Here is a 25,662-nt window from a genome sequence, read left to right as displayed (position 1 = left end):
ACAAAATTTCTCCAAGATCAGCAAGTTGTGGATGGATTGTCATAGACAGATTCTCTTACTGAATGAAGTCATACACAGAAAGACAAAATGACATGGTATCACTTATATGCGGTTTTTAAAAAGAGGGGGGAGGGCACAAATGAACGAACTTACAAAACTGAACAGAGGCATGGATATAGAAAACAAACTTATGTTACCAGGGATAAACTGGAAGACTGGGATTCACATACAGACACTACTATATATGAAATAGACAACTACTAAGAACCTGCTGGCACAGGGAACTCTACTCAATGCTCTGTAATGGACTACATGCAAAGAATCTTTAAAAAAAAAAAAAAAGGAGGAGATACGTGGTAAAAAAAAATTTGTGCCTTATAAAGCAGAAAAAATAACCAGCATGTTGTATTTCATAAGTAAGTAGCACCAATCGATGTTTAAAAAAGAATATTTTTAGAATACTATAACATCAATAAAAGTTAAACACACAGTAAGTTTCTCCTATAACATAAAAAATAAAAATACTTAAGTACAAGTCGCATTTAGGAATTATGAACTTGCTTTTTATTTAGTCAGGAAATAGTTTTGTATATACATACATGCATAAATATAAACGGCACAGGATCACAGAATTGCAAAACTGAAAAGACCTAGCAGCTTGAAAATAAAAAAGAAATCCCAATTTTTTTCCTCAGGTAAAATGTACAATAAAACCAATCTATAAAATTTTCAACCATCCAAATTTATCAGAAGAATGTAAATTAAAGGACACATTCAGGTCCTTCTTTGTTTGGTCAGTTTGTATCAATCTGTATGGTTCAAATCAAACCCTTTACTGACTGGCAACTTAAAAATTACTAGATAACAGACCAGGTGCTTATCTGTGTGGTTAACTTGTTTGATTCAGATATATTTTTGGGGATAAGCATTTGGAAATGCTTACGTAAGACTACAGCCCAAAGAAGTAGAACTCACACCCATATAAAGCACATCACAGATCATCTCAAGAATTAAACACAACGAATTAGAGAATTAAACACAAAGAATGCAATTATTCTTTATTACACTTAAAAAATTATGATATTATTTAGAAACCCATGGAACAAAGAATTTTCTAAACTCTAATAAAAAAAAAAAACAAAGAAGCCACAGAATAAATTTCATGAAAAGCACAGAAAGATTTTCCTTAAGAATGAGGAACTACATACCTTGTTTTGGATACCTGATCTTCAGATGGAAGAAAGGGATTATTAACTGTTGCTGAAGAAGTGGTACCAAAAGCAGTGAGGCCCAGTAATTTGATCTGTGAAAGGCCTAGTGTGCTGGCATCTCGTGGACGATGGAGTCTAAGGCAGACAGCGGAAGCTACTTCAGCTTTCACAAGTTGAATTTTTATGTAGGTAAGACCACTTGTGACAACAGGAGTAGACAATGGTAGCATGTTTACTCCATCTGCACTTACTTCTACAGACACTGAGGATGGGCAGGCTACAGAAAGAGAAAATTGAACAATTACTAAAGAAAAAGTAAATGCAAGTTCATATTTTAATGGCAACTACAGTAAAATGTCAGCTTTCAGTTACATTCATTATGAAGTCATAAAAAGAATATGTATATGCTAAGTCATACTTTGTCACTAACTTCCATTATAATTGATTTTGGAGCTATTATATGAAATTTAGAGTATGAAAAAATTGTACATAAAAAATTATAACATTAACCTAAAAAACAGAGTAACTGGAGATATGCAATCCACATATACTTCACTTTCTCGAAGAAAACAAAAACAGACAATTACTCTATTATTTCTACTCTCAGAATTATCACCAGCAAAATGGGGCATTTGATTAGTATGCTGTGGTTTACAGCTGTTTATAATTTAGGAAGAATGTGACTTTAAAAGTACCTTTTCACAAACTCATTATTTTACTACTATCATATTGCTATGATTTTAAACACATTTGAGTTTAGAAATTGTTTTCACCTTTGATCCTTTTTTGCCTTTCGAAATTTAAACATTCAGAATATTTAAAATAATTTCCTGCTAAAATTTAAGGAGGCCAAATGAAGTAATCGAAAAAGCAAGAGTTCCAGAAAAACATCTACTTCTGCTTTACTGACTATGCCAAAGCCTTTGATTTATGGATCACAACAAACTGTGGAAAATTCTTCAAGAGATGGGAACACCAGACCACCTGACCTGCCTCCTGAGAAATCTGCATGCAGCTCAAGAAGCAACAGTTAAAACTGGACGTGAAACAGACTGGTTCCAAGTAGGAAAAGGAATACGTCAAGGCTATATATTGTCACACTGCTTATTTAACTTATATGCAGAGTACATCATGAGAAATACCAGGCTGGATGAAGCACAAGCTGGAATCAAGATTACCCGGAGAAATATCAATAACCTCAGATATGCAGATGACATCAACTTATGGCAGAAAGTGAAGAATTAAAGAGCCTCTTGATGAAAGTGAAAGAGGAGAGTGAAAAAGTTGGCTTAAAGCTCAACATTCAGAAAACTAAGATCATGGAATCTGGTCCCATCGCTCCTTGGCACATAGATAGGGAAAGAATGGAAAGAGTAGCAGACTTTATTTTTTGGGGGCTCCAAAATCACTGCAGATGGTGACTGTAGCCATGAAATTAAAAGATGCATACTCATTGGAAGAAAAGTTATGACCAACCTAAATAGCATACTAAAAAGCAGAGACATTACTTGCCAACCAAGGGCCATCCATCTAGTCAAAGCTATGGTTTTTCCAGTAGTCATGTATGGATGTGACAGTTGGACCATGAAGAAAGCTAAGTGCCAAAGAATTGATGCTTTTGAACTGTGGTGTTGGAGAAGACTCTTGAGAGTCCTTGGACTAGCAAGAGATTCAACCAGTCCATCCTAAAGGAGATCAGTCCTGAATATTCACTGGAAGGACTGATGCTGAAGCTGAAACTCCAATACTTTGGCCACCTAATGCAAAGAACTGACTCACTGGAAGACACCTCGATGCTGGGAAAGATTGAAGGCAGGAGGAGAAGGGGACAACAGAGGATGAGATCGTTGGATGGCATCACCGACTCAATGGACATGAGTTTGAGTAACTCCAGGAGTTGGTGATGGACAGGCAAGGCTGGCATGCTGCAGTCCACGGGGTCGCAAAGAGTCGGACACGACTGAGCGACTGGACTGAACTGAACTGAACTGAATGAAGTAATCGGGTGCTGCAGTGGTAAAGAATCTGCCTATCAATGCAGGAGACGTTGGTTCGATCCCTGGGTGTCAAGGTCCCTTACAGTAGGAAATGGCAACCTGCTCCAACATTCTTGCCTGGGTAATTTCATCAACAGAGGAGCCCGGCAGGCTACAGTTCATGGTGTCACAGAGAGTCTGACATGACTGAGCACACACACACAACGAAGTAATTAACTGGCAGTTGCTGTGGGAAAATTCTTTCTCACAAACATGGAAGAACATTTAATAAATTTATCTATCAACTAAAACAACCTGTGAACCTTGATTTTAATGTCAACTATAAAATCAGGAAGTAACTTTTATTATATGTCAATTATACCCCTGGTTTGCACAGAGAACTAGGTAAGTCACAAAATTTTTAAATCTAATCTTAACCTTTCAAGGAAGTATTATCCACATTATATAATCTCTTTGACTCTACCAATACAAACTGATAAAAAGAGATTAAATAATCCAAACCCTCACATAAATAAAGGGCACATTTTATGTTCAAGCCCATGTTTTGATTCTAAAGGCCATGCTATTTCTACAGGAATACACTATACCTTTAGTTTGTGCTCTGATCTCAAACCAGAAGTATTAAGCACAATTGTGTTAGAAAACATGTAATCTATTGATTTATCATAATGCACAGTCCTCCGTTGTAACATCCTTCCTGTCCAAATTACTATGTATACATTCTACTTACAATTCAAAGCCCCTTTCTCCTTCCCAAAAAAGCAGTTTCCTCCTCATCTTAGATTATCTCCTAAGTCTTATACTGTTGGAGGTTATACTGACTTATAGTTTGCCATGTAATATATTTACTTTTGACCTGCCAAACACTGCATTAATCTACTTTTTTTCTGTCATTTTATTCATTATATCTATTTTAATCTGGTATGGATAGACTCTACAACTCTTTTAGGGTATAATAATAATCTACTCTTGCAAATAAGTATAAAAATTTATTCTTCCAAATATGCCAGTGGTCTACAAAATTTCCCATAGATCTTCATTAAATTATTGAGTGACATATGATAGCAATGAGAATCAATCAATGAAGATAAATGATTGTCAAAACTTCAACAATTCTGTATAAATCTTTATATTTATACTGAAAGAATTTGGGGACCATCACAAATGTAAAATAGTACTTCATAGTTCTTCATGAATGCTTGAAAGAGCCCCTTCTTCTTTTAATGGATAACATTTTTTTTTAAATTTTTTACAATTAATTATTTCCCTTGCAAAGTTACAACAAAATGTATTAAATGAAAATGCATCAAATGGATGATACTCAAAACATTAAAAATTCAAAGGTCATAATATTCAAAATATCACACTCTACATATTACAATAAAAAATTCTTTGCAGAAGTAATTATCTTACAATGGGAAGGGAATCTATGTTAATTTCACATTACAGAGCTAGGACTGAAGACTAGAAAAACTAAGAAAGCTATCTACAGTTGTGCAAACTAACTCATTTTATCTTAATACTATAGTGCCATAAATTTGGGGGAAGATGAAAGACAAAATAATATACACCTAGGATATGTTTCCTTAAATTTCATCAGACATTCTATTTTTTCAGGGGAATAGCCATGCCAATTCATTTGATGGTAAATGATGTGGTGGTAATGTTAAATATTATATTAAACTGTTCAAAATTAAGCAATCTGGAAATTTTATCTAAGTTTTTTCACTGTTTGCTAAGTATATTTCTTATTTTGTAAATGTTTCTATATGTTACAGTTTATTTTCATGATGAATCTTTAAACAAATTATTACTCACTTGCAAGAGATGCCAGGTGAGGTTGGATATGTATCTCTTTAAGGAGCACTGCTGCAGGAAGGTGAATGGTGAGGTCGCACCAAGCCTCCTCGGGCAGAAAGATGTAGGACCAAGCAGCAGAGCGAGCTCTTCTATGAGGGGGCGTGGCCTGCAAAAGCACCTCAGCTGGTTGGGCAGTGGGACTGCTAGATGTGATTGTACCTACAGAAGTATTTCAAATAAAATAAAAACTTGCAAAAGAAACCTAATAAAGCATCAAGAACTATTCAAATCACAATAATTATACTAGAGAAACTAGCTAAAAACATGAACATTTAATATTATGAATGCACTTAATATACTTAGCATAACTTGTCACAATATTCACAAATAATCAGGACATCCAGTCAACTGGCAAGGTGACAAGTTCAGTGTTAACTGCTGCCTAATTTTTTTTTTCATTTATTTTTATTAGTTGGAGGCTAATTACTTTACAATATTGTAGTGGTTTTTGTCATACATTGACATGAATCAGCCATGGATTTACCTGTGTTCCCCATCCCGATCCCCCCTCCCACCTCCCTCTCTACCCGATCCCTCTGGGTCTTCCCAGTGCACCAGGCCCGAGCACTTGTCTCATGCGTCCAACCTGGGCTGGTGATCTGTTTCACTATAGATAATACACATGTTTCGATGCTGTTCTCTTGAAACATACCACCCTTGCCTTCTCCCACAGAATCCAAAAGTCTGTTCTGTACATCTGTGTCTTTTTTTCTGTTTTGCATATAGGGTTATCATTATCATCTTTCTAAATTCCATACATTACTGTGTTAGTATGCTGTAATGTTCTTTATCTTTCTGGCTTACTTCACTCTGTATAATGGGCTCCAGTTTCATCCATCTCATTAGAACTGATTCAAATGAATTCTTTTTAATGGCTGAGTAATATTCCATGGTGTATATTGCTGCCTAATTTTTATATACTAACATGCCAAATGAATACTAAACAAGTGACAACAAAGTGAGCACAGTAATTCTCAAATGATTTAAATAAAAAGCAATGTTGAATACAGCCTTGAAAATAAAATATACTTGATAATAAAAAATAAACTTGAAAATAATCTTTATTCTAAATTGTCAATGTTTGTGAGTTACAAATATGCAAAGAAAAATACAAAAAGAAACTATGTAGACTGGAAAAATGAATAACTATACAAATTTTAAACTTCTTTAAAAAAAATCACTCAAAATAAGAAGGAACAAGCTTTTTAAAACAAACATTTATACTGAAAACTGACATAAGAATCTATACTACTTAGTTTCACAAATTATGTCTATTTAAACTCAGAAATAAAAACAAATTTTCCTATTAAAGAACAATTAAAAACTTCCTTCTAATCAGTAGACGGTTTGGAAAACTAGTGCCTTTAAAATCAATGGTTTGTAATTAAAATGGTGATATTATAACACAATCAATTTATTTTGACAACTACTTTTGCTTCATACCAGCCAATTAACTATTATTTAAATACACACCCATAAGATGAAATAACTGTTTTCTTACCCAGGGGTGCAAAGTTATGGATCCCTTCTGCATTGTCAGGCTCAGAAGCTAGGATTCTTGTTTTCAATGTGCTGTCAACAGCTTTATTCGGACCAGAGTCAAGAAATTTCATAATAGTTGATACCATACTTCTCGCAGTGTTTACAATAGCCCTTGTACTAGTAACCATATTGTTGCAAATGAGCTGAACACCACCTAAATTTATAAAGAATACTAAATGAAAATTATCTTAACACAGATGATTTGACACCAAGTCAATTCTCACAGAAGACTACCAAAATAAGAACATACTGTACTACTTAACGATTACATTTAAATGGCAGTTTTGGAAATTTTGCCTTACCCATATCATGGAATGCTTTCAAGGCATCACTAGTATCCAGTACTCTCAGAATAAACCACAATAATGGTTCAGATAACTGGCAAGTAGCAAGAGAGCCCTAAAAAAAAAAACCATACATGTATGCTGTGATTTTTAAAAGGTGATTATTAATTTCCTATTAATTAGGACAAATAAGTTTCACTGAATATAACATTCTTTTATAGTTAATTATTATAAAATGGTAACCTTAACCTAAATCACTTAATATAAAATGTCTGCCAAAATATTTTAAAACTCTTGCCTGTGTCAGAAGGTAAGTGAACAGTCTCTTCTCTGAACTCAGCACTTTTTGTGTCTGGCTTTACCTAGTATTATCATTTTCTACCTTAATGTGCACTGATTTCCTTTTCCACTAGACAGTACTTTCCTTTAAAAATGTAGCCTTCTCAAATATTTATCTCTATATCTTCTAATGGGGAAATATATATACAGATTCAATATATATTTATGAAAATGATAATTATACAATGACACATAAAAGACTCCTTAAGAAATTATATTTTAAAACCCGCTTTTGGAAGAAAATAGTAAATGGACTAGAAGGTAAATTAATCACACTTGCTCCTAAAATCTCATTTTTTAAAAAGGAAATTTAAAAAGTAATAACATTCTAACCTATTTCTCTTTTAAAATTACTCTAACCCCTTTTAACTGAAAGGAAACTAAATATGCAACTTAAGCCTGAAAAAAACACTCACATTAAATTTTCATATATACTTCTATGTAGAACATGTTGCTATTCAACTATACTATTTCTAGGGAAAAGGAAAGAACTACTTCCTAAGACAATGGAAAGAAAATCTTAAAATTTAAAAACATTTTACTCTTACATCACTATAGTTAACTTTGACAGTTTCAAGGAAACTTTTCTCTTCAACTTGTATTATTAATCTATGGTTCTCATCTGCTGATTCTGTTCATTTTCCAATATATAACTAGAATACTGTATTTGTCTTTATCTTACAGATAATTCTCTGCTCCCCTTGCTATTAACTACTTAAATCATTGCAATTGTTGCTGGATTGAACTTACCTGTCTGCCCATATATCCACAGGCCATGTAGGTTAAAATTGGCTGCAGCATCATATGAACTGTAGATGCTTTTTTACTAAGAGTTGTCAGTATGGTAAACAGTCCATCCCCAACTGATATGGCATCTAACCCACCATGAAAGTTTTCATGTTTAGTGAGATGTAATCCACTTGCCCCTAGTTTAAATAAAAAGTTTACACATTTTTAAAAAAGCAAATCCTTAAAAACCAATAATAATTAAAATAGAGAGTCTTACAAGCCACTTTTTCCCTCAAACCACTGAAGGATGCATGCAAAACAGCTGTGTGTGTTCCCATGTTGTGTGTCTATACACATACACATGTCTAGAAATTAAAATACCTAACATAACATTCAGTAGAGAATGATTTTTGGTTATCTTTTTATAGAAGATACCTCTGTTGTTTGTAACAATATATCACACAACTGAGGAACGCATTATACATATCAAGAAGAAAAGCAGAGAAAAATAACTGATACTATTATGCAACTATACTTTAAAACTTTTAATCAAAAAGACAATAGTTTTTTTTCCTCACATGAAGGAAGAAATACTAATAAACAAAATTACATCAGGAATGGATTTTATCACAACTTACTGAAGCTTAATTCGTTTAAAATAATTAACATATTAGCTTTCAAAGAAGTAGAAAAGAAACAATATGTAAATTTTACACATCGATGTGTCACTGAAACTGTTAAAACATGAACAAAAATTTATACTTCACATTATAAGAAACTATAAGTAAATAAAATTTACTCACTCCCTAATATGAAATTTGAAGTCTAATTCTTCATCTTTAAAATGTTAGAGATATATGACTATAAATTATGGTGCTCAGCTTACAAAACTGCTTCCTTTTCTTAATTTAATTCCATACAAGTTATTTTGTTAGTATTTTCCAATTTTAAAAAAATTCACACTTAAAAATTTTCAACTGATGTATGCCACTCTACAGAAGATTTTAACTAATAACAATCAGTCAGGCTAAGATGTTTACAATAAAGTAACACTGTATTGTACAGTAAAAAGAAAATGAATTCATACATTGCTAAAGGAAAGAGATACAGCACTAGAAGCAGGTTTAAGGTTATATTCTCGATACGTACCGATTATCATCGCCATGGCACTGCTATTGCACAGGCCCAGAGCAGACAGAATCTGGCTCATGATCTGCTGGTTGGCCAACACTAAGTCGGCGACAGACGCAGGTGGTCCTTGAATGCTGCTAGAGCTTCCACTGCCGTCTTTGCCTCCTGAAACTTTCTCTTCATCTGAAACACTGTCTGTCGTATTGGTGGTCACAGGCACTCTTGCACTGTACTCCCTATTACCCGAAAGAGGCAGCTGAACTAAAATGTTAACCAGTTTTAGCAAATCAAACATGAGTTGATCTCTTGTCATTTCACCACAAACTGCTTTTGCATCACCTGGACGAATGAGGTTGGCAAAGAGTCCCCCAAAGCATGCTCGAGCACCCACTGAGCTATCTGATCCACTTCGAGACATGACTTTGTCTGAGCAAGTGATATAGTGGTGCACTAAAAAAGTGACAGACTCTATCACAGCAGAAATAGTACTAACGGAAACAACTTCAAAATTCTGCTCCAAAGTGAATTCTAAAAGCTTTACTTGGGCATCAAGAGGTCCTTGGCCTGTCTGGAAGGCACCCCTGCAGAAAAAGCAAGAGGATTAAACATTAATCCATTTTAAATTGTTTTGAAAGAGGTAACCACCAGAATACAAGAAAGCTAAACAATAATTAAACTCCTGGTATTCACTATTTCACTTTGCAGCAGAGTTTGCCACTCTTCCTGCATCCTTCTTGTTGTTACCTCCATTTTATCACATAAAATAAAAAATAAATTTCTTTCCAAATAGAAAACTGAAGAAAAAGCAAATCAAAGAGGTGATTTTGAAGCCACAGACTAAAATAATTATATATCACAAGGCACTCCTCATAATGAATGAGCTCTGTATTGTTAGAACCTCAAATGTTGTTAAACATTTCTTACTAATCTTGATTTTCATAAATTAGGATTCAACCAGTTCATTCTTACACATCAAACTGAATGCTCTTAAGTTCTGCTTATGCTGAAGACATAGAAAGTGGAAAGATCATTGTACCCCCAACTTAACAATTTTTTAAAAAGCCAAATTAACTCTAAAGTCATAACTTTTCTTGAACCCACCAGAGAGCTAAGGTCAAAGCTTTTCTTGAACCCATCAGAGAGCTGACGGTACCAAAAAGACTGAAATCCATGCAAAGATAGCTCATAGGTGGAATATGAGCATTGGCTTTCCTGTGGCAGAACTTGGGAAGTCAAGATGCTAGCAACATGCATAAGTGTAAGAAGAATTCAGCTAAATATTTAACACACTGCTATTCCAGGTGTGTAAGCGTGGCAACACTGAGCCCTGAGAATTCACATTCACTCACAGGCACCCTCCCTTCAACATCCCCCACACATGCCCTGCCCTGTGCTTCTATTCTATCGGGCTGTTCCTGAGTTTTATACTTTATGTAAACTGTAAAATGTAAGTAACATGTTTTTCCTGAGTTCTGTGAGTCTTTCTAGCAAATTACTGAGCCAGAAGGGGGACTGTGAGAACTCCTGAAGTTGTAGTGAAATCATACAACAAAACTTCAAGTTCACGTTTTCTAACGACATGTATGCATATCATAACATCACATTTTTGGTTTTGTGAATCTACTCCTTTCCACACTTATGCTTCATCACTGTACATAAACTATGAACAAGTTGAACTACAACCAGATTAGTATTTTAAAATAGCTATAAAGGAGAAAGAAAACACAAATGAGGATAGTACTCTGAGATAAAATTTTCTGCCACTATGAAAACATATCTCCATATAAATTTTTTGCATTAATTCTTATATTAGGTTGAAGGCATTTTGCTATGGATCTATTAAAAATAACTATTATTATGAATAAATTATTAATGTATGCCATTTAAAAACAATTAATTTTTAATATTTTATTTTATTAATTATTTTATGCTATTACAAACCATACCTTTTTCTGACACCCAATACTGTGAAACTAATTGTTAGAGAGTGATGTAATCTCCAAGTTATTTTAATCATTTTCAAATATACATTAAAATATTTTAAAACTTCACTGGCACTTCCACAATGAAGTTAAAGATAGCAAACAGCATTTTTAACTTCTTCCTGATATCAATGGGAACTTTTTAAGTAAACATAATAGAATCTGGTTTGTTCATAATGGTTTTTTCCCCCATAATTTTAAGTAAGATGATAGTTAATATTTCATTAAAAGTTTTTCTCAGAAAGCAATGTCAGCTTTTATGAAATATCTCATAGTATGATGAAATGATTCGTTAATATGATATATAGTATATGATATTGAAGTATTCATGTGTTTTAAGAATCAACCCATTATGGTCACAGTTTATTCTTTTTAACCTATTGCCTGACTTTGGTAATAAATTTTATTTAGGATTTCAATACAATATTAATATTTTTCTTTTTTAAGATATCTTTGTCAAGTAGGTTTCAAATAAAATTACTGGTAGCTTTAATTCCTTACCTTTATTCTAGAATAATTTAAAGAGCTTCAAGTAAATTTCACATAGAAGGTTTGTAACTACTAATCTATGAACCCATTATTCCATTAACAACAGAAGAAGCTTAGGATTTGGGAGAGCCATAATGAAAAGAAAACAATCAGGAAACATATCAATAAATCTTTCCCTCTTAATTCTTGGTATCATCCTGCTTGTCCATCCCCAGATAAACTCAGAACAAATGATAAGAGAAAATTTATTTGGAGGATTACCTATTGCTTCTATCAATACATCAGGAATACATGTTAACGACATTGAAATTTACCTTTCTGTTGAAAGTATATGAATTAGCTTGAGCAAAAATTCACTGAATATCTGAGGACACGTTGAAGACAGATGCACTTGCAATCGGGTAAGAAATTCTTGCATAGCTTGCGTAGCTGTTGGACCAACCTGAAGAAAAACGTAATTCTACTGAAAACTGCTCACTGATTCCATTTCCTGAATTATTCATTTAAAAGTATCAAGTGTTAAAGAGCCACATGGTTGAAACTTCTCATTTGAAAAACAAAAATATTAACAGTGATAGCACGAAACCAACTAAGCTTTTAGGCCTTGACATATTTTAAATTGAAAATTATAGATTCTATGGTCAATATTTTTCCATTATGTCAGACTTATTTAATTCAATACAGAAAAAGACTCACCTAAGTTACACAAAAAACATCTCTATAATGCTGTCAAAAGCACAAAAAAACTGTGATTTTTCACAATCTTAATCATCCCATTTCAACAGACAGGCTAAGTGATCCACAATAGGTCATGCTTCTAATGACTACAAGAGCAAATACTAAAATGAATGGAGGGAAAAAACTCTCCAAACAAAAAGCATAGGGCTAAAAATAAACCTGTAGCAAACTGCAAAAAGAAAAAAAAAAGCTTTCCAAACTTCTATCTCTTCAATTAAAAAAAAAACAATAGTGAGAGCTACACCAAGTACCCTGAACTATGTGCTGGAATGTTATGATCATAAACCCTACAGGAGTTTTGGAAAAACAAAATGCAATGTAATTCTCAAAACCATTTTAGACAAACTTCCTTTCTAATTCTGAGCATAAAAATCTTAACATTCATAGCCAAACTAACTATTATAAACCAAAATATCTGGGGAAAGCTTGATCTTCAATAACTGTCATTCTGCCTTAGAAAAAAAAAATAATGGGGGGAGAAGAAACACACTATTTTATACCGTGGTATGCTCCCTGACACGTAGGCTCTACCATGAACTAGCTGTATAATTGTGGGCAATGCAGATAATGCATGTTTTCTCATATGTAAAATAAAGAAGCTAGAATCAGTGATTTCAGGAATCCTCACATTCCAAATTCATGCAATCTTTATGTATAATAATCACTTGATAACATGCCTCTGCCCCCTGCCCATCAAAACTCTGGGCCAAGCAAACTACAAATAGTCTCTTTTTTTTTTAATCTTTTTCTTTTGTTTATTTTATGATGATCTACAAAATTTAAGTCTATTCTGTAGTATGACAGTACTGACTAAATGCATCCAACAGAATTTAAGCTCCAAGAATGGCAGAGTCTCGTTAACTACATCAATCTCTAGCACCCAGAACAGTACACAGATCTTACACATAGATAAGCACATAGCTAAGAAATAAAAGATAACCTTGCAAGACAATTATGAATAATGTCCATTAGAAAGATACTATGAACAGTGAATACATTTTTTTGAAAAGAAATATAATGAAGGAAAAATTTTTAAAGCAGTATAACAAAAGCTTAAATTGATATAAAAGAAATATCTATGGTTAGACTAAAAAAGCTTGTAAGTTCTGATGTATCTTTTTTTCTGAATTAACAAAAGCAGTATTTATCTTTTTCCTTTCAGGTTTGAGATATAAATGACACATAGGCCTGTAAGTTTGAAGTGTACAGAATAACAATTTGACTTATAGACACAATGAAATGATTACCACAGTAAGTTTAGAGAACATCCATCCCATATAGATACAAATTAAAAGAAAAAATTTTTTTCTATATAAATCTCAAGATTTACTCTCTCAGTAAACTTTCATATATAATATACAGAAATGTAAATTACATTTATCTTGCTGTACGTTATATCCCTAGTACTTACTTGTCTTATAACTGGAAGATTTTGCCTTCTGGTTACCTTCATCCAGTTCCCCCAACCCCCACCTCTGATCTCTTTTTCTATGAGTCTGCCTTTGAAGTGAAATTCACCTACAACACTATTTAGATCCTGGTGTACAACAGTGATTTGATATTTCTATACATTTCAAAATGATCACCACAGTAAGTCCAGTTACCATCTGTCATCATAGAGATATTGCATTATTATTGACAATATGCCCCACGCAGTAGATTTTATACTGGTGATTCATTTATTTTGTACCTGGAAATTTGTAGCTCTCAATTTCCCTCACCTATTTCTCTCATCTTTCTCACCCCCCGACCCCAATCCCCCATTCAGGCAACCACCTGTTTGTTCCCTGTATCTGTGACTCTATTCACTTTTATTACCTTTGTTCATTTGTTACGTTTTTTTGGGATTCAACATATAAGTAAACTCAAAGCAATTGTCTTTCTCTGTTTTACTGCACTTAGCATAATACTGTTTAGGTCCACCCATGTCAACATTTTGTTTTTTGTTGAACAAAATATTTAATATTATAAAAGAATTAGGTGACTTCTCAAATCTTGATTATAGAGGTCATTAAACACAATACATTATTTTAAAAATATTTTTAAACTCCCAAAGTTTTGAAATTATTTCCTAACATTTAGGTATTTGTTTAGAAGGTTTCACAAATAATACAATATAACACCAAAAATGCATCTTTGCATAAAAATCAAGTAATTCCAAGAGAAAATTTACTACCTGCTATATTGTTTCAGTACAGCTATTATTATTATAAAAACTTTAAAACATTTTATTACATTTATACATAAAAGTCATCATTTAATACCTTAGCAGTAAAAACTTCACATATTTAGGCACACTTAAGATTTCTTTTACAAGTGAGTTACCATATAGCCTAAGCCCATCTCTGGCTTTCAAGCTCACATACCTGTGGGCTGTGCTGGCTTGTTCCATGTGGACTCGTGCCAGAAAGAAACTTCACTAACACATGAAGCAGGTTTGCATCTGAAACCAGCAGATGGGCAGTACTCTCCTGAGTTCCAATGGTACTACTGGAACCAGCTGTAAGGCATTAAAAAAAAAAAGTGCTCAAGAAATAGTCTGAGACAATGGAACTGCAGTATTCAAAACATCTCTTGGTTTCAAAGAAAACTCATAGACTCCTGGCAGTTACTAAAAACAATCTAAATCTCTACTGTACTGACTGAGCCTCACTCCCTATTTTCCTCTACCACAGATTTCTTGCCTCCTTTCTGGAAGTGAAAAATACCTAGTTTAATGTTTATCTTATTCAGTATACAGACAAGTTGAAAAGAATGCTTAGTGTCCTTTTGGTAAGTCCTTTTTACTAAGTAATCACTGTCCCCTTCTAGAAATAAAGATCTATTTTTCAGATAAAGTTTAACCCAGCTTTTGAAAATAAACTGAGGTAAAATTTATTCATTTCAGCATGTCAGCTACATAAAGACTGTATACTGTTAAGATATATACTGACAATACAACAGCTTTTTGAAGTGAACAAAATACTCGAGTCAAATCTATCATCAGTATCATATGGAAAGTGAAAGTCTTAGTGGTTTAGCGTGTTGGGAGTCTTTGCGAACCCATGGACTGTGGCCCGCCAGGCTTCTCTGTCCATGGGATTTTCCCAGCAAGAATACTGGAGTGGGTAGTCATTCCCTTTTCCAGGGGATCTTCCTGACATAGGGATTAAATTGGGTCTCCTGAATTTCAGGCAGATTTTTTACTGTCTGAGCTACCAGGGAAGTTTCATTCTTAAAAGTTTCAAAAATTAATTCTACTATCTTAAACAGGAAATAAAGAAGTGGGATAAAGAAAGTAGGAAACTATTAGGAGTTTGGAATCTGAGAAGAAACAAGTAGGTTCCATAAAAACAGATTTTAGATGTGAAAAACACAAACTGAGGTATCTAGTCATACATGTTCATGAATATATGAATGAATAAACCATTTTTAAGTGCTAAATTACTTTAAAAAGAATCAATAACCAGCACAAGACACAGGCTAACATTAAAAACTTGATTTTGTACTCTAAAAGTAATCAATTTTTAAAACTAAAAGCTTTTAGAAGGTAAAAATATAATTTAAACTTGTAATTATAGCTACATGGGAGTATATAATCAAAGTAAAGAAGCAAAAAGGACAAGACATATTAAGAACAAGTCTAACAGAGACATATTCAAATAAGAAATTCAATCATTTTCACAACTATTTCACTTCTTGGAAACATCTTTTTAAGAACCTGATAGTAAGAAAAATAAAGTGTATGTCAGAGATATAAAGGAATGTCTGACTTACGGTTAAGCTGCATGTTTGTCATGAGAGTTAGACTATGAAGCACAAGGCACCATGTCCGGAGCAAAGTATTGGGATACCAAGCTAACACCGTGAGAAAGCTGGTTATTGATGCTACGTGGAAAGACAAAGGGGAAATTTTTACTCAGAAATAGCAAATGTTTACTAAGAATTAAAACGAAGAGAATTTAAAACCATGAAATTATTTTTTAAATCAATTCACTAGTGTCCTCAAAACATAAATAAGAGTTTCCCATTAAATATAACTAAAGCACTAGAGTCAGCAATATTTTATGTCTGAATTTAAAGCTCATTCCATGACAAATAACATGTCATCACTACACATTTGTCATCCTTTCCAAACGACAGGCTATATACAATTTGTTTTTTACTAAATATCCTCATATTATGCAAAACCAAAAACTGAAAATAATAGGGCATCTTGGAAAGACAGGGGTGGGGCAGACCATTCAAAATCAATGCAACTTCCCAGGAAAAGCACAAACTAAAACAATAACTAAGTCACCTACAAGGCCTAGATAAGAATCACGTGTGACAGGTGGAGAAATGAAAAAAGGTATTAAAAATAAGCAAACATAATATAGAGCATTTAACTGTGCCCTTAAAACACCAAGTAAAATGGCTGATTCCAGATCCCAGGCAGGAAATATATACAGTGTGCAACACCTATCATACTAAAACCTAAAGAAGACGTTGTGTATTTCACAAAAATCAAAACCAAAACAATCTAAAAAGAAAGCATCTTACTGACTACAAACAGCATAATATCAGCATCAATAAACAATGATTATGACAGAAACATAAGAAATATTTTTAAATCATGAACTTATATTTATTAAAGAAACTAAGAGGTCTAGATTATAGACTACTTGAGAACCAATTAACTTTAAAATTTAATTTTAAAATACAAAAAATTTCCAACGTTTTTTCTGCCTCCATTATACAAACTGTATGTCCAAAGGATGACATGATAGCACATTAAAGGAAGTTTCTCTTTATGCAAGTATTGATATTTCAAGATAAATAAAAAAAAGGAATAACAAAGTTAGATTATTTTCATTTTGAAACTTCCTGTGAATGGCTAGTAATTCTAGGCATTAATCATCAATGCCTACTAACAACACAAAAACAAACAACCTATGAAACTGCCTTTAAATAATAGAACAAAAAATCAGATTAAACTCCATGTCTAACTACCAAACTACCATTTTTTTGACAAAAAACTGTGCAAAGGAATGGGAAAAAAAGACATAGGAGGAATTTAAAAACATAATTAAAATGTGCAGACCCTCTACAGATTCTATCTCTAATAAACAAAAAAGTTGTGTTAACAGTTTAGACAACTGGAAATTTGAATACTGACCAAATATCTGACTACAGTAAGAAATAATTAATACTTCTTAAGAGTCAGACACAGCTGAGCGACTGAACTGAACCCTTGTTTATGTTTAATGTTTTTCACAATAATAAAATTTAAAAAAGGGATGGGAGCAAAATTTATAGCAATAATCATTAATACAGTGAAACACATGGAAACCTAATAATTAAAGTAGGGCTGGCTCCTATAGAGACATGCATAAGCAGGCCCAGGAGACTGCACAGCTGTCACTAAGGCTGAGAGACAGGCCACATGAGGCCCGTGTGTGATGCACGTCGCCAGAGAGAAAGCACCAGGAGTAAATAATTATTACTTTTCTTTAAACAGATTCCTGTAACCAGAGCTGAAAGCGAGTTCTATTCCTATTGAAGGATATTATTCAAGTCCCGCAATTCCCATGTTTCTGCACTTCTCAAGAAAAGAACAAAATGAATGAACACAACTTCTACAAAAAAATTGATATCTTTCTCCAATCTACTAATTCTCCTAGAGTTACTGCACCAGTTGCAAAAGAATAGCTTACGGGACTTCCCTGTGGTTAAGAATCCGCCTTGCAGTGCAGAGGACAAGAGTTCGATGCCTGGTAGGGGAACTAAGCCCATGTGCCTCACCCGGAGAGTCCGTGCACCGCAGCAAAAGACGCACAAGACTCAACAAGAATCACACAATCAAGACCCTGTGTGCCGCAACTAAGACCCAATAACTAACCCCGACACTGCCAAATGAATAAAGAATTAAAAACAAAAAGAATAGCTTATAAACAAGACAAAAAAAACAAGACAATACTTTAAGGAAATACAATGTAAAGATGAACAGAGCACTGTAGAATTTATGTCTGACAGACATAATACAGATCAGAGAATACAGTTTTCTGTCCTCTTTCCTGCTAATTAATAAGTTAGTATATTAAAATAGGTGATTTTTTTTACTAAAACATTACAACCATGATAAAGATTATTAACCTAATCATTTTCTTTTTAACTTACTTTATGCTATGTTAATGATTTTCCTTCAAATAAATCTCACCTTGATTTAATGTAATGACAGGTATTCGATTAGCATTATATAAAAAAATGTCTGCTCCATTTTCTTTGTTTCCAGATGAACTAGAATTCAGACTCAATGTGAGCCACAACTGGAGAAGTGATTCCAACTGAAAAGCAATGAAAATTGACAGAAAGAAAATGTACCCATGATATCATGAAATACCATTCAAACAAAAAAACTTATGTATGAATCCTTACAATTATGAGTAAATAATTTGTCAATTAAATATTATTTTTGGATACTTCAATTCAGGTGAAGAGCGAACATCTTAAAAATCTAGATCAAATAAAATTTAACTAAATTAAAATTTATAATTTACCAAATACAAATGTTTTACTAAATTAAAAGAGGTGATTCAAGTCTTTAAACACAGGTGTGTGTATAATATGCAGTTAGAACTAAAGAAGTAAAGTTTAAAATCATAAAAATAATAAATAACCTATCATTGATGAACTGTGGTTAATTAAAATAATTCCAAGATTTTTCTATCTGAGTATGACAAAGAAATCATCCCTGTCTGATTGAGAATGATCTTTCTAGTTATTTTATCTTTTCCAGGCCGGCAACAACGTCTAAAAATACATCATTTCTCCTGAAGTCATACCTGAACATGATGGACTTGAAGCATGGAAAAAAGTTTGTTGAAACAAACATTTAACATTGGGACAGACGATAACTGTACAATAAGCTGGTTGGACTGGTTAGATGCTTGTAAGCCCCCTAGAAGTGAATCATCTGTTCCGGTGGGAGACTGTGATACTGAAAATTAAACACAATTGTGATTTTATCACAAAGTAGCAGGAGAAATGTTAACTAGCTATTAATATGTACAGTTAAGGTGGTTTTTTTTTTTTTAATTAAAACTGCATTTTTTTTTAATGATTCAGCATTACATTGTTTGAAAACAAGGTTTTACAACATTACTTCAAAGTTCAAAAGAAAAATTACCACAAAGAGAAGCTCCCAAATTCACGGCACTTGTCCACCAAAGGGAAAGAACCTTACTCTCTAGCAATTTCTATCTGCAATTTTCTTCTAATTACTAAGAGGGAGGAAAAAAGGGAAAGAAAGAAGACCCTTGCCTATTTCTTTAGAAGATGGCTTTACAACAATCTAGACTCTAATCCATTGATTCTCAACCTTGAAAAGCACATTAAAATTGTCAGGGCAATATTGAAAAGTACTGATGCGAGGATACATACACCAAACTAACTGAGTATAGGTTCATGGTGAGCAGAGAAATAAAGGGATGCTAAGAGAACTTTCTCATATATTTAGAAAGTTTTATATTAAATGAGGAACACAGTTTTGGGCAGAAGAATAACCAAAAGATAGAATGTATCAAGAAGCAGAACACTATACCAATTCTTAGGTTTTTCTGTTTTTTCTATACTTCCTAAGGCAAGAAAAAATGAAAAATGCAAAGCAAAAGAATTCAACTTTACACAGGAAGATCTGAAAACCCAAATTTCTCTTTTGAAAAGAATTGTGAACTCTCCTTCAAAGAAGGACATGACATGCTTCCTAGGTTTTAACTAGTATCCCTATACTTTTATTCATCACCATGCCCACCACATTTTCATTTTTCTTGACCTAAGAAAAGTAAAAACATCACCATCTCCCTAGAACAGCTCTATCTTAAGGTAGACAGGCTGCTATCTTAACTGTACTCACGTGACAGAAGTGGATCTACTGAAGTCTAGCACAACATCGAGTCAGCAGACCGTGTCCTATTGGCCAAATCTGGCAGGCCACCAGACTCTGTAACATGGTTTTCTTAATAGCCATAGCTATTCATTTAGGTGTATGCTGTCTACAGCTGCTTAAGTCAGAGTAGAGCTGCAAAACACAATGCACAGCCCCAGAGAGCCTAAAATATTTACTACCTGGTTGTTCACTATAAAAAGTTTTTCTTCTTTTCTACAGATAGTTTTGGTAGTAAGTCCTCTTAATTCTGTAGTTCAATCAGACCCATTTGGCTATCATCATGATATGTCTTTCATCTTTCATATGTCTTCAAGGAGGATAAAGATGTTACCATCAAGAAACCCACTTTATCATAAATCTGGATATAATGCAACAAACTCCTAGGCAGCTAGCTATGCAGGCTTCCCCAAGAATGTCATTAACCTCACTCTACCACAAATAACAAAAACATGACTGAAGTTTTTGGACTGAACTTAAGAACACTACATGGAGGTGTTCTGTTTCCCTTCTACTCTCTAAATTCATTAATCCTCTATCTTATCTCTCAACTTGCTACTAAATTAGCAAGGGAGAATTTAAAAACCTGTCACTGGTAGTTCCCTGGTGGTACAGTGGATAAGAATCTGCCTGCCAATGCAGGAGACATGAGTGCAATCTCTGGCTCAGAAGAATCCACGTGCCGTGGAGCAGCAAAGCCCGTGTGCCACAAGTAGGGAGCCTGCGCCCTAGAGCCCGAGAGCCGCAACTGATGAGCCTGTGTGTATGCTCCACAACAAGAGAAGCCACCACAATGAGAAGCCCACGACTGCAGAAGAGAGTAGCCCCTCGTCACCGCAACTAGAGAAAGCCCTTGCAAAGCAACAGAGACTCAGTGCAGCCAAAGATAAGTTATAAAAAAATCCACTGTTACTGAGTACATCTGACGACAATCAAGAGATAAACTGGTAAGTATAACACTCTAAGAGTGGTGACTTTTACATACATGTAGGAGATGTATTTGTTAATGCCTGTAAAATGGAATCTGCTTCCAGGGTAGACATCATTTTCAACATAAGTTCTGCTTGTTGTTCGAGTCCAACTTCTAGGCGAGCATCTAGGGCTACAAAAAAACAATTAAAAAACAAAAGCTATTTAATAATTATTATTCATGTCCTACTTCCTACAACAAAATGCTGACATCTGAGCCCCAAACGGTGAGGAATGCATCTTCACAGTAGAACAACCTGGCATGGGTCCCAGAGTTACACCAGGTAACAGTATCTGGGCAAAGGAGGCTAGAGACGGGACAGCGGAGATACCAGAGGCGCCAAGTAAGGGAAGTGATGACAATGGAAGCAAATAAATTAAGGATAACGAGAATCAAGCACCTCACTATCAAGAGAAAAGAGAAATATGAACAAAGGAAAAATGAAGCCTATAGAGTTAGATTACAGTTAGATTAACTGATGTATCAATGTGAACTTGTGGCATGCTAGATAGACAAATACAGAAATAAATATAACCACAAATGTGTGTACACATTCCCTAGATTTGGCCATCAAGAGACCACAGAAACAGCCCCAAATCAGCAACAAGTGTATCTAGTACTCAAATCTTGAATTCTTCCACTAAAAGGTTTTGAAATATCTTTTTTGTTCATGAAGTGGCTAATTCACAGTCTGGGAAAGGGAAAGTAAATGATGAGCTTGGGGCATCTTGTTATGTTAAAAAACAGGGAAATGTTCAAAGAAAGATAAGGATATGTCAAAACAAACAAACAAACAAACAAACAGAGACCAGTTTAAAGGAGATATCACTGGTCAAATCAGGGCAATTTGAATATCAAAATAAATAATGATAACTGAATTTACCTAATGCATAGAACTATACATTTAAAAATGGCTAAAATGGAAAACTTTATGTTCCCTATATTTTAAGACAAATAAATAATGGTAATAACAAATTATAACACACTGAATAAAAAAAGGAAACCACTGGTCTATTCAGCAGTAAATGGATAAACTATTAACTTCTTTTAAAAAAAATAACAGTTTCCAAGTATTCTTCTGTCACTCCAACCAATAAACATTTTTTTTACAAATGGGAAAAGAATAATTTTTCACTGGAAAATTTTGATAAGACAACTCTTTTATCAAGTAATTAGACTGAAGACCACCAGCAATGATCCAAATTAAAATCACGAGCCACCTAATAGGATGCAATAAGAAAAACCAGACACTACAGTTTCCTAATGTTACGGCCAAAGTCACACAACCACAATCTAATCATGAGGAGATAGCATACAAACCCCAAGTGAGGGAAATTCTACCAAAGAACTGGCTTATAATCTTCAAAAGCATCAAGATCATGAAAGCCACCTCTGTAAAAGTGTGGCAAACTGAATAACACTGAAGAGATATGGTAACTATAGTTCACCCACGAAAAACACACTCTGAACTGCACAAGTCAACTTACATGGATTTTTTTCAACAAATATATACTATACGATCCAGTTGGCTGAATGCATGGATGCAAAGGGCTTCCCAGGTGGCACTAGTGGCAAAGAACCTGCCTGCCAATGTAGGAGACATAAGACACTCAGGTTCGATCCATGGATTGGGAAGATTCCCTAAAGGAGGGCACAGCGACCCACCCCAATATTCTTGCCTGGAGAATCCTCGTAGGCAAAGGAGACTGGCTGAATGCAGCCATTAAGGTCACAGAGTCAGACAGGACTTAAGTGACTTAACACACACACGTGAGCGCAACTTTAGAGAGAAAGAACCAACTGTGAAGTTACACACAGACTTTCAACTGTGTGGGAGTGAGCCCCTCTGCTCCCCCATTACTCAAGGGTCAACTATAAAATGCAATGCACACTTTTGTACTGGATCATTTTGCATAAAGGACATTATTTAGACACAACTGCTGAAACTTGAATGGAGTCTTGGTTAGTACTAATGTTAATTTCCTGATTTTGATAGAATGTGCTTCCTGATGTGTTTATGTAGAAGAAATGTCCTGCTTTGTAAAACAAAACAAAATAGAAAAATATCAGATTAACAACTTACTCCCAAATGGGTCAGGATAAAGCTGTTCTCTGTATTACACTTGTAACTTTTCAGTAAATGTATGGCTGATTCAAAATTTAAGAAAATATTTCATTGAGAATACAGTAAAGTTGCAGGATATAAAATTAACACACAGAAATCTCTTGCATTTCTATACACTAACAATGAGAAAACAGAGAAATTAAAGAAACAATACCATTCACCATTGCAACAAAAAGAATAAAATACTTAGGAGTATATCTACCTAAAGAAACAAAAGACCTATACATAGAAAACTATAAAACACTGATGAAAGAAATCAAAGAGGACACAAACAGATGGAGAAATATACCGTGTTCATGGATTGGAAGAATCAATATTGTCAAAATGGCTATACTACCCAAAGCAATCTATAGATTCAATGCAATCCCTATCAAACTACCAACAGTATTTTTCACAGAACTAGAACAAATAATTTCACAATTTGTATGGAAATACAAAAAAACCTCAAATAGCCAAAGTAATCCTGAGAAAGAAGAATGGAACTGGAGGAATCAATCTGCCTGACTTCAGACTATACTACAAAGCCACAGTCATCAAGACAGTATGGTACTGGCACAAAGACAGAAATATAGATCAATGGAACAGAATAGAAAGCCCAGAGATAAATCCATGAACCTATGGTCACCTTATCTTCAACAAAGGAGGCAAGGATATACAATGGAAAAAAAGACAACCTCTTTAACAAGTGGTGCTGGGAAAACTGGTCAACCACCTGTAAAAGAATGAAACTAGAACACTTTCTAACACCATACACAAAAATAAACTCAAAATGGATTAAAGATCTAAATGTAAGACCAGAAACTATACAACTCCTAGAGGAGAACATAGGCAAAACACTCTCTGACATAAATCACAGCAGGATCCTCTATGACCCACATCCCAGAATTTTAGAAATAAAAGCAAAAATAAACAAATGGGACCTAATGAAACTTAAAAGCTTTTGCACAACAAAGGAAACTATAAGCAAGGTGAAAAGACAGCCCTCAGATTGGGAGAAAATAATAGCAAACGAAGCAACAGACAAAGGATTAATCTCAAAAATATACAAGCAACTCCTCCAGCTCAACTCCAGAAAAATAAATGACCCAATCAAAAAATGGGCCAAAGAACTAAACAGACATTTCTCCAAGGAAGACATACAGATGGCTAAAAAACACATGAAAAGATGCTCTACATCACTCATTATCAGAGAAATGCAAATCAAAACCACAATGAGGTACCATTACACGCCAGTCAGGATGGCTGCTATCCAAAAGTCTACAAGCAATAAATGCTGGAGAGGGTGTGGAGAAAAGGGAACCCTCTTACACTGTTGGTGGGAATGCAGATTAGTACAGCCGCTATGGAGAACAGTGTGGAGATTTCTTAAAAAGCTGGAAATAGAACTGCCATATGACCCAGCAATCCCACTTCTGGGCATACACACCAAGGAAACCAGATCTGAAAGAGACACGTGCACCCCAATGTTCATCACAGCACTGTTTATAATAGCCAGGACATGGAAGCAACCTAGATGCCCATACGCAGACGAATGGATGAGGAAGCTGTGGTACATATACACCATGGAATATTACTCAGCCATTAAAAAGAATTCATTTGAATCAGTTCTAATGAGATGGTTGAAACTGGAGCCCATTATACAGAGCGAAGTAAGCCAGAAAGATAAAGACCATTACAGTATACTAACACATATATATGGAATTTAGAAAGATGGTAACGATAACCCTATATGCAAAACAGAAAAAGAGACTCAGATGTATAGAACAGACTTGTGGACTCTGGGAGAAGGCGAGGGTGGGATGTTTCAAGAGAACAGCATCGAAACATGTGTATTATCTAGGGTGTAACAGATCACCAGCCCAGGTTGGGTGCATGAGACAAGTGCTCGGGCCTGGTGCACTGGGAAGACCCAGAGGGATCGGGTGGAGGGGGAGGTGGGAGGGGGGACCGGGATGGGGAATACATGTAAATCCATGGCTAATTCATTTCAATGTATGACAAAAACCACTGCAATGATGTAAAGTAATTAGCCTCCAACTAATAAAAATAAATGGAAAAAATAAAATAAGAAAAAAAAAAAGAAAATATTTCATTGAAAAAAGAAAGTTACATACTCTGTGACTAGAAGAGTGCAAAAATAATAACATAATTTCATTCTGCTTACAAATAAAATATAAATTTACTATTATAATTGTTTTTTGTTATAAAAATAAAAGAAACTGCAATAACAATAAAATAATTAAAACCACTGGCACTCTCACAACTCACAAGTATATTTTGCTAAGTGTTATTTTGAGAAACAAAAGATGGATCATAAATAGAAATAAATAAATAGACCATAAATAAATAAATGGACCATAAA

The 25,662-nt window shown here is 34.2% G+C and overlaps 1 protein-coding gene across 10 annotated transcripts in view; it reads right to left on the bottom strand.

The window, feature by feature from the left end:
• Positions 1-25,662, bottom strand: part of BIRC6 (baculoviral IAP repeat containing 6) — a 210,646-nt gene that overhangs the window by 82,896 nt on the left and 102,088 nt on the right. For all 10 annotated transcript variants that reach the window (XR_011491208.1, XR_011491210.1, XM_070476650.1 and 7 more), the window contains 12 exons: positions 21,191-21,307; positions 19,106-19,260; positions 18,481-18,607; positions 16,059-16,169; positions 14,669-14,802; positions 11,879-12,006; positions 9,112-9,674; positions 7,984-8,159; positions 6,913-7,009; positions 6,570-6,764; positions 5,027-5,227; positions 1,209-1,488 (listed from right to left, as the gene is read on the bottom strand). Coding sequence is in view for 8 of the 10 variants with exons in the window: in XM_070476650.1 (XP_070332751.1) it covers positions 1,209-1,488; positions 5,027-5,227; positions 6,570-6,764; positions 6,913-7,009; positions 7,984-8,159; positions 9,112-9,674; positions 11,879-12,006; positions 14,669-14,802; positions 16,059-16,169; positions 18,481-18,607; positions 19,106-19,260; positions 21,191-21,307 (2,284 nt within the window). In the remaining 2 variants the exon portion in view is untranslated. The remainder of the gene's footprint in view (positions 1-1,208; positions 1,489-5,026; positions 5,228-6,569; positions 6,765-6,912; positions 7,010-7,983; positions 8,160-9,111; positions 9,675-11,878; positions 12,007-14,668; positions 14,803-16,058; positions 16,170-18,480; positions 18,608-19,105; positions 19,261-21,190; positions 21,308-25,662) is intronic.

This window comes from Odocoileus virginianus, chromosome 2 (assembly GCF_023699985.2).
Source record: "Odocoileus virginianus isolate 20LAN1187 ecotype Illinois chromosome 2, Ovbor_1.2, whole genome shotgun sequence".
NCBI lineage: Eukaryota > Metazoa > Chordata > Mammalia > Artiodactyla > Cervidae > Odocoileus > Odocoileus virginianus.
The sequence above is the reverse complement of the archived record's forward strand: the minus strand, read 5'-3'. Positions and strand labels throughout refer to the sequence as shown.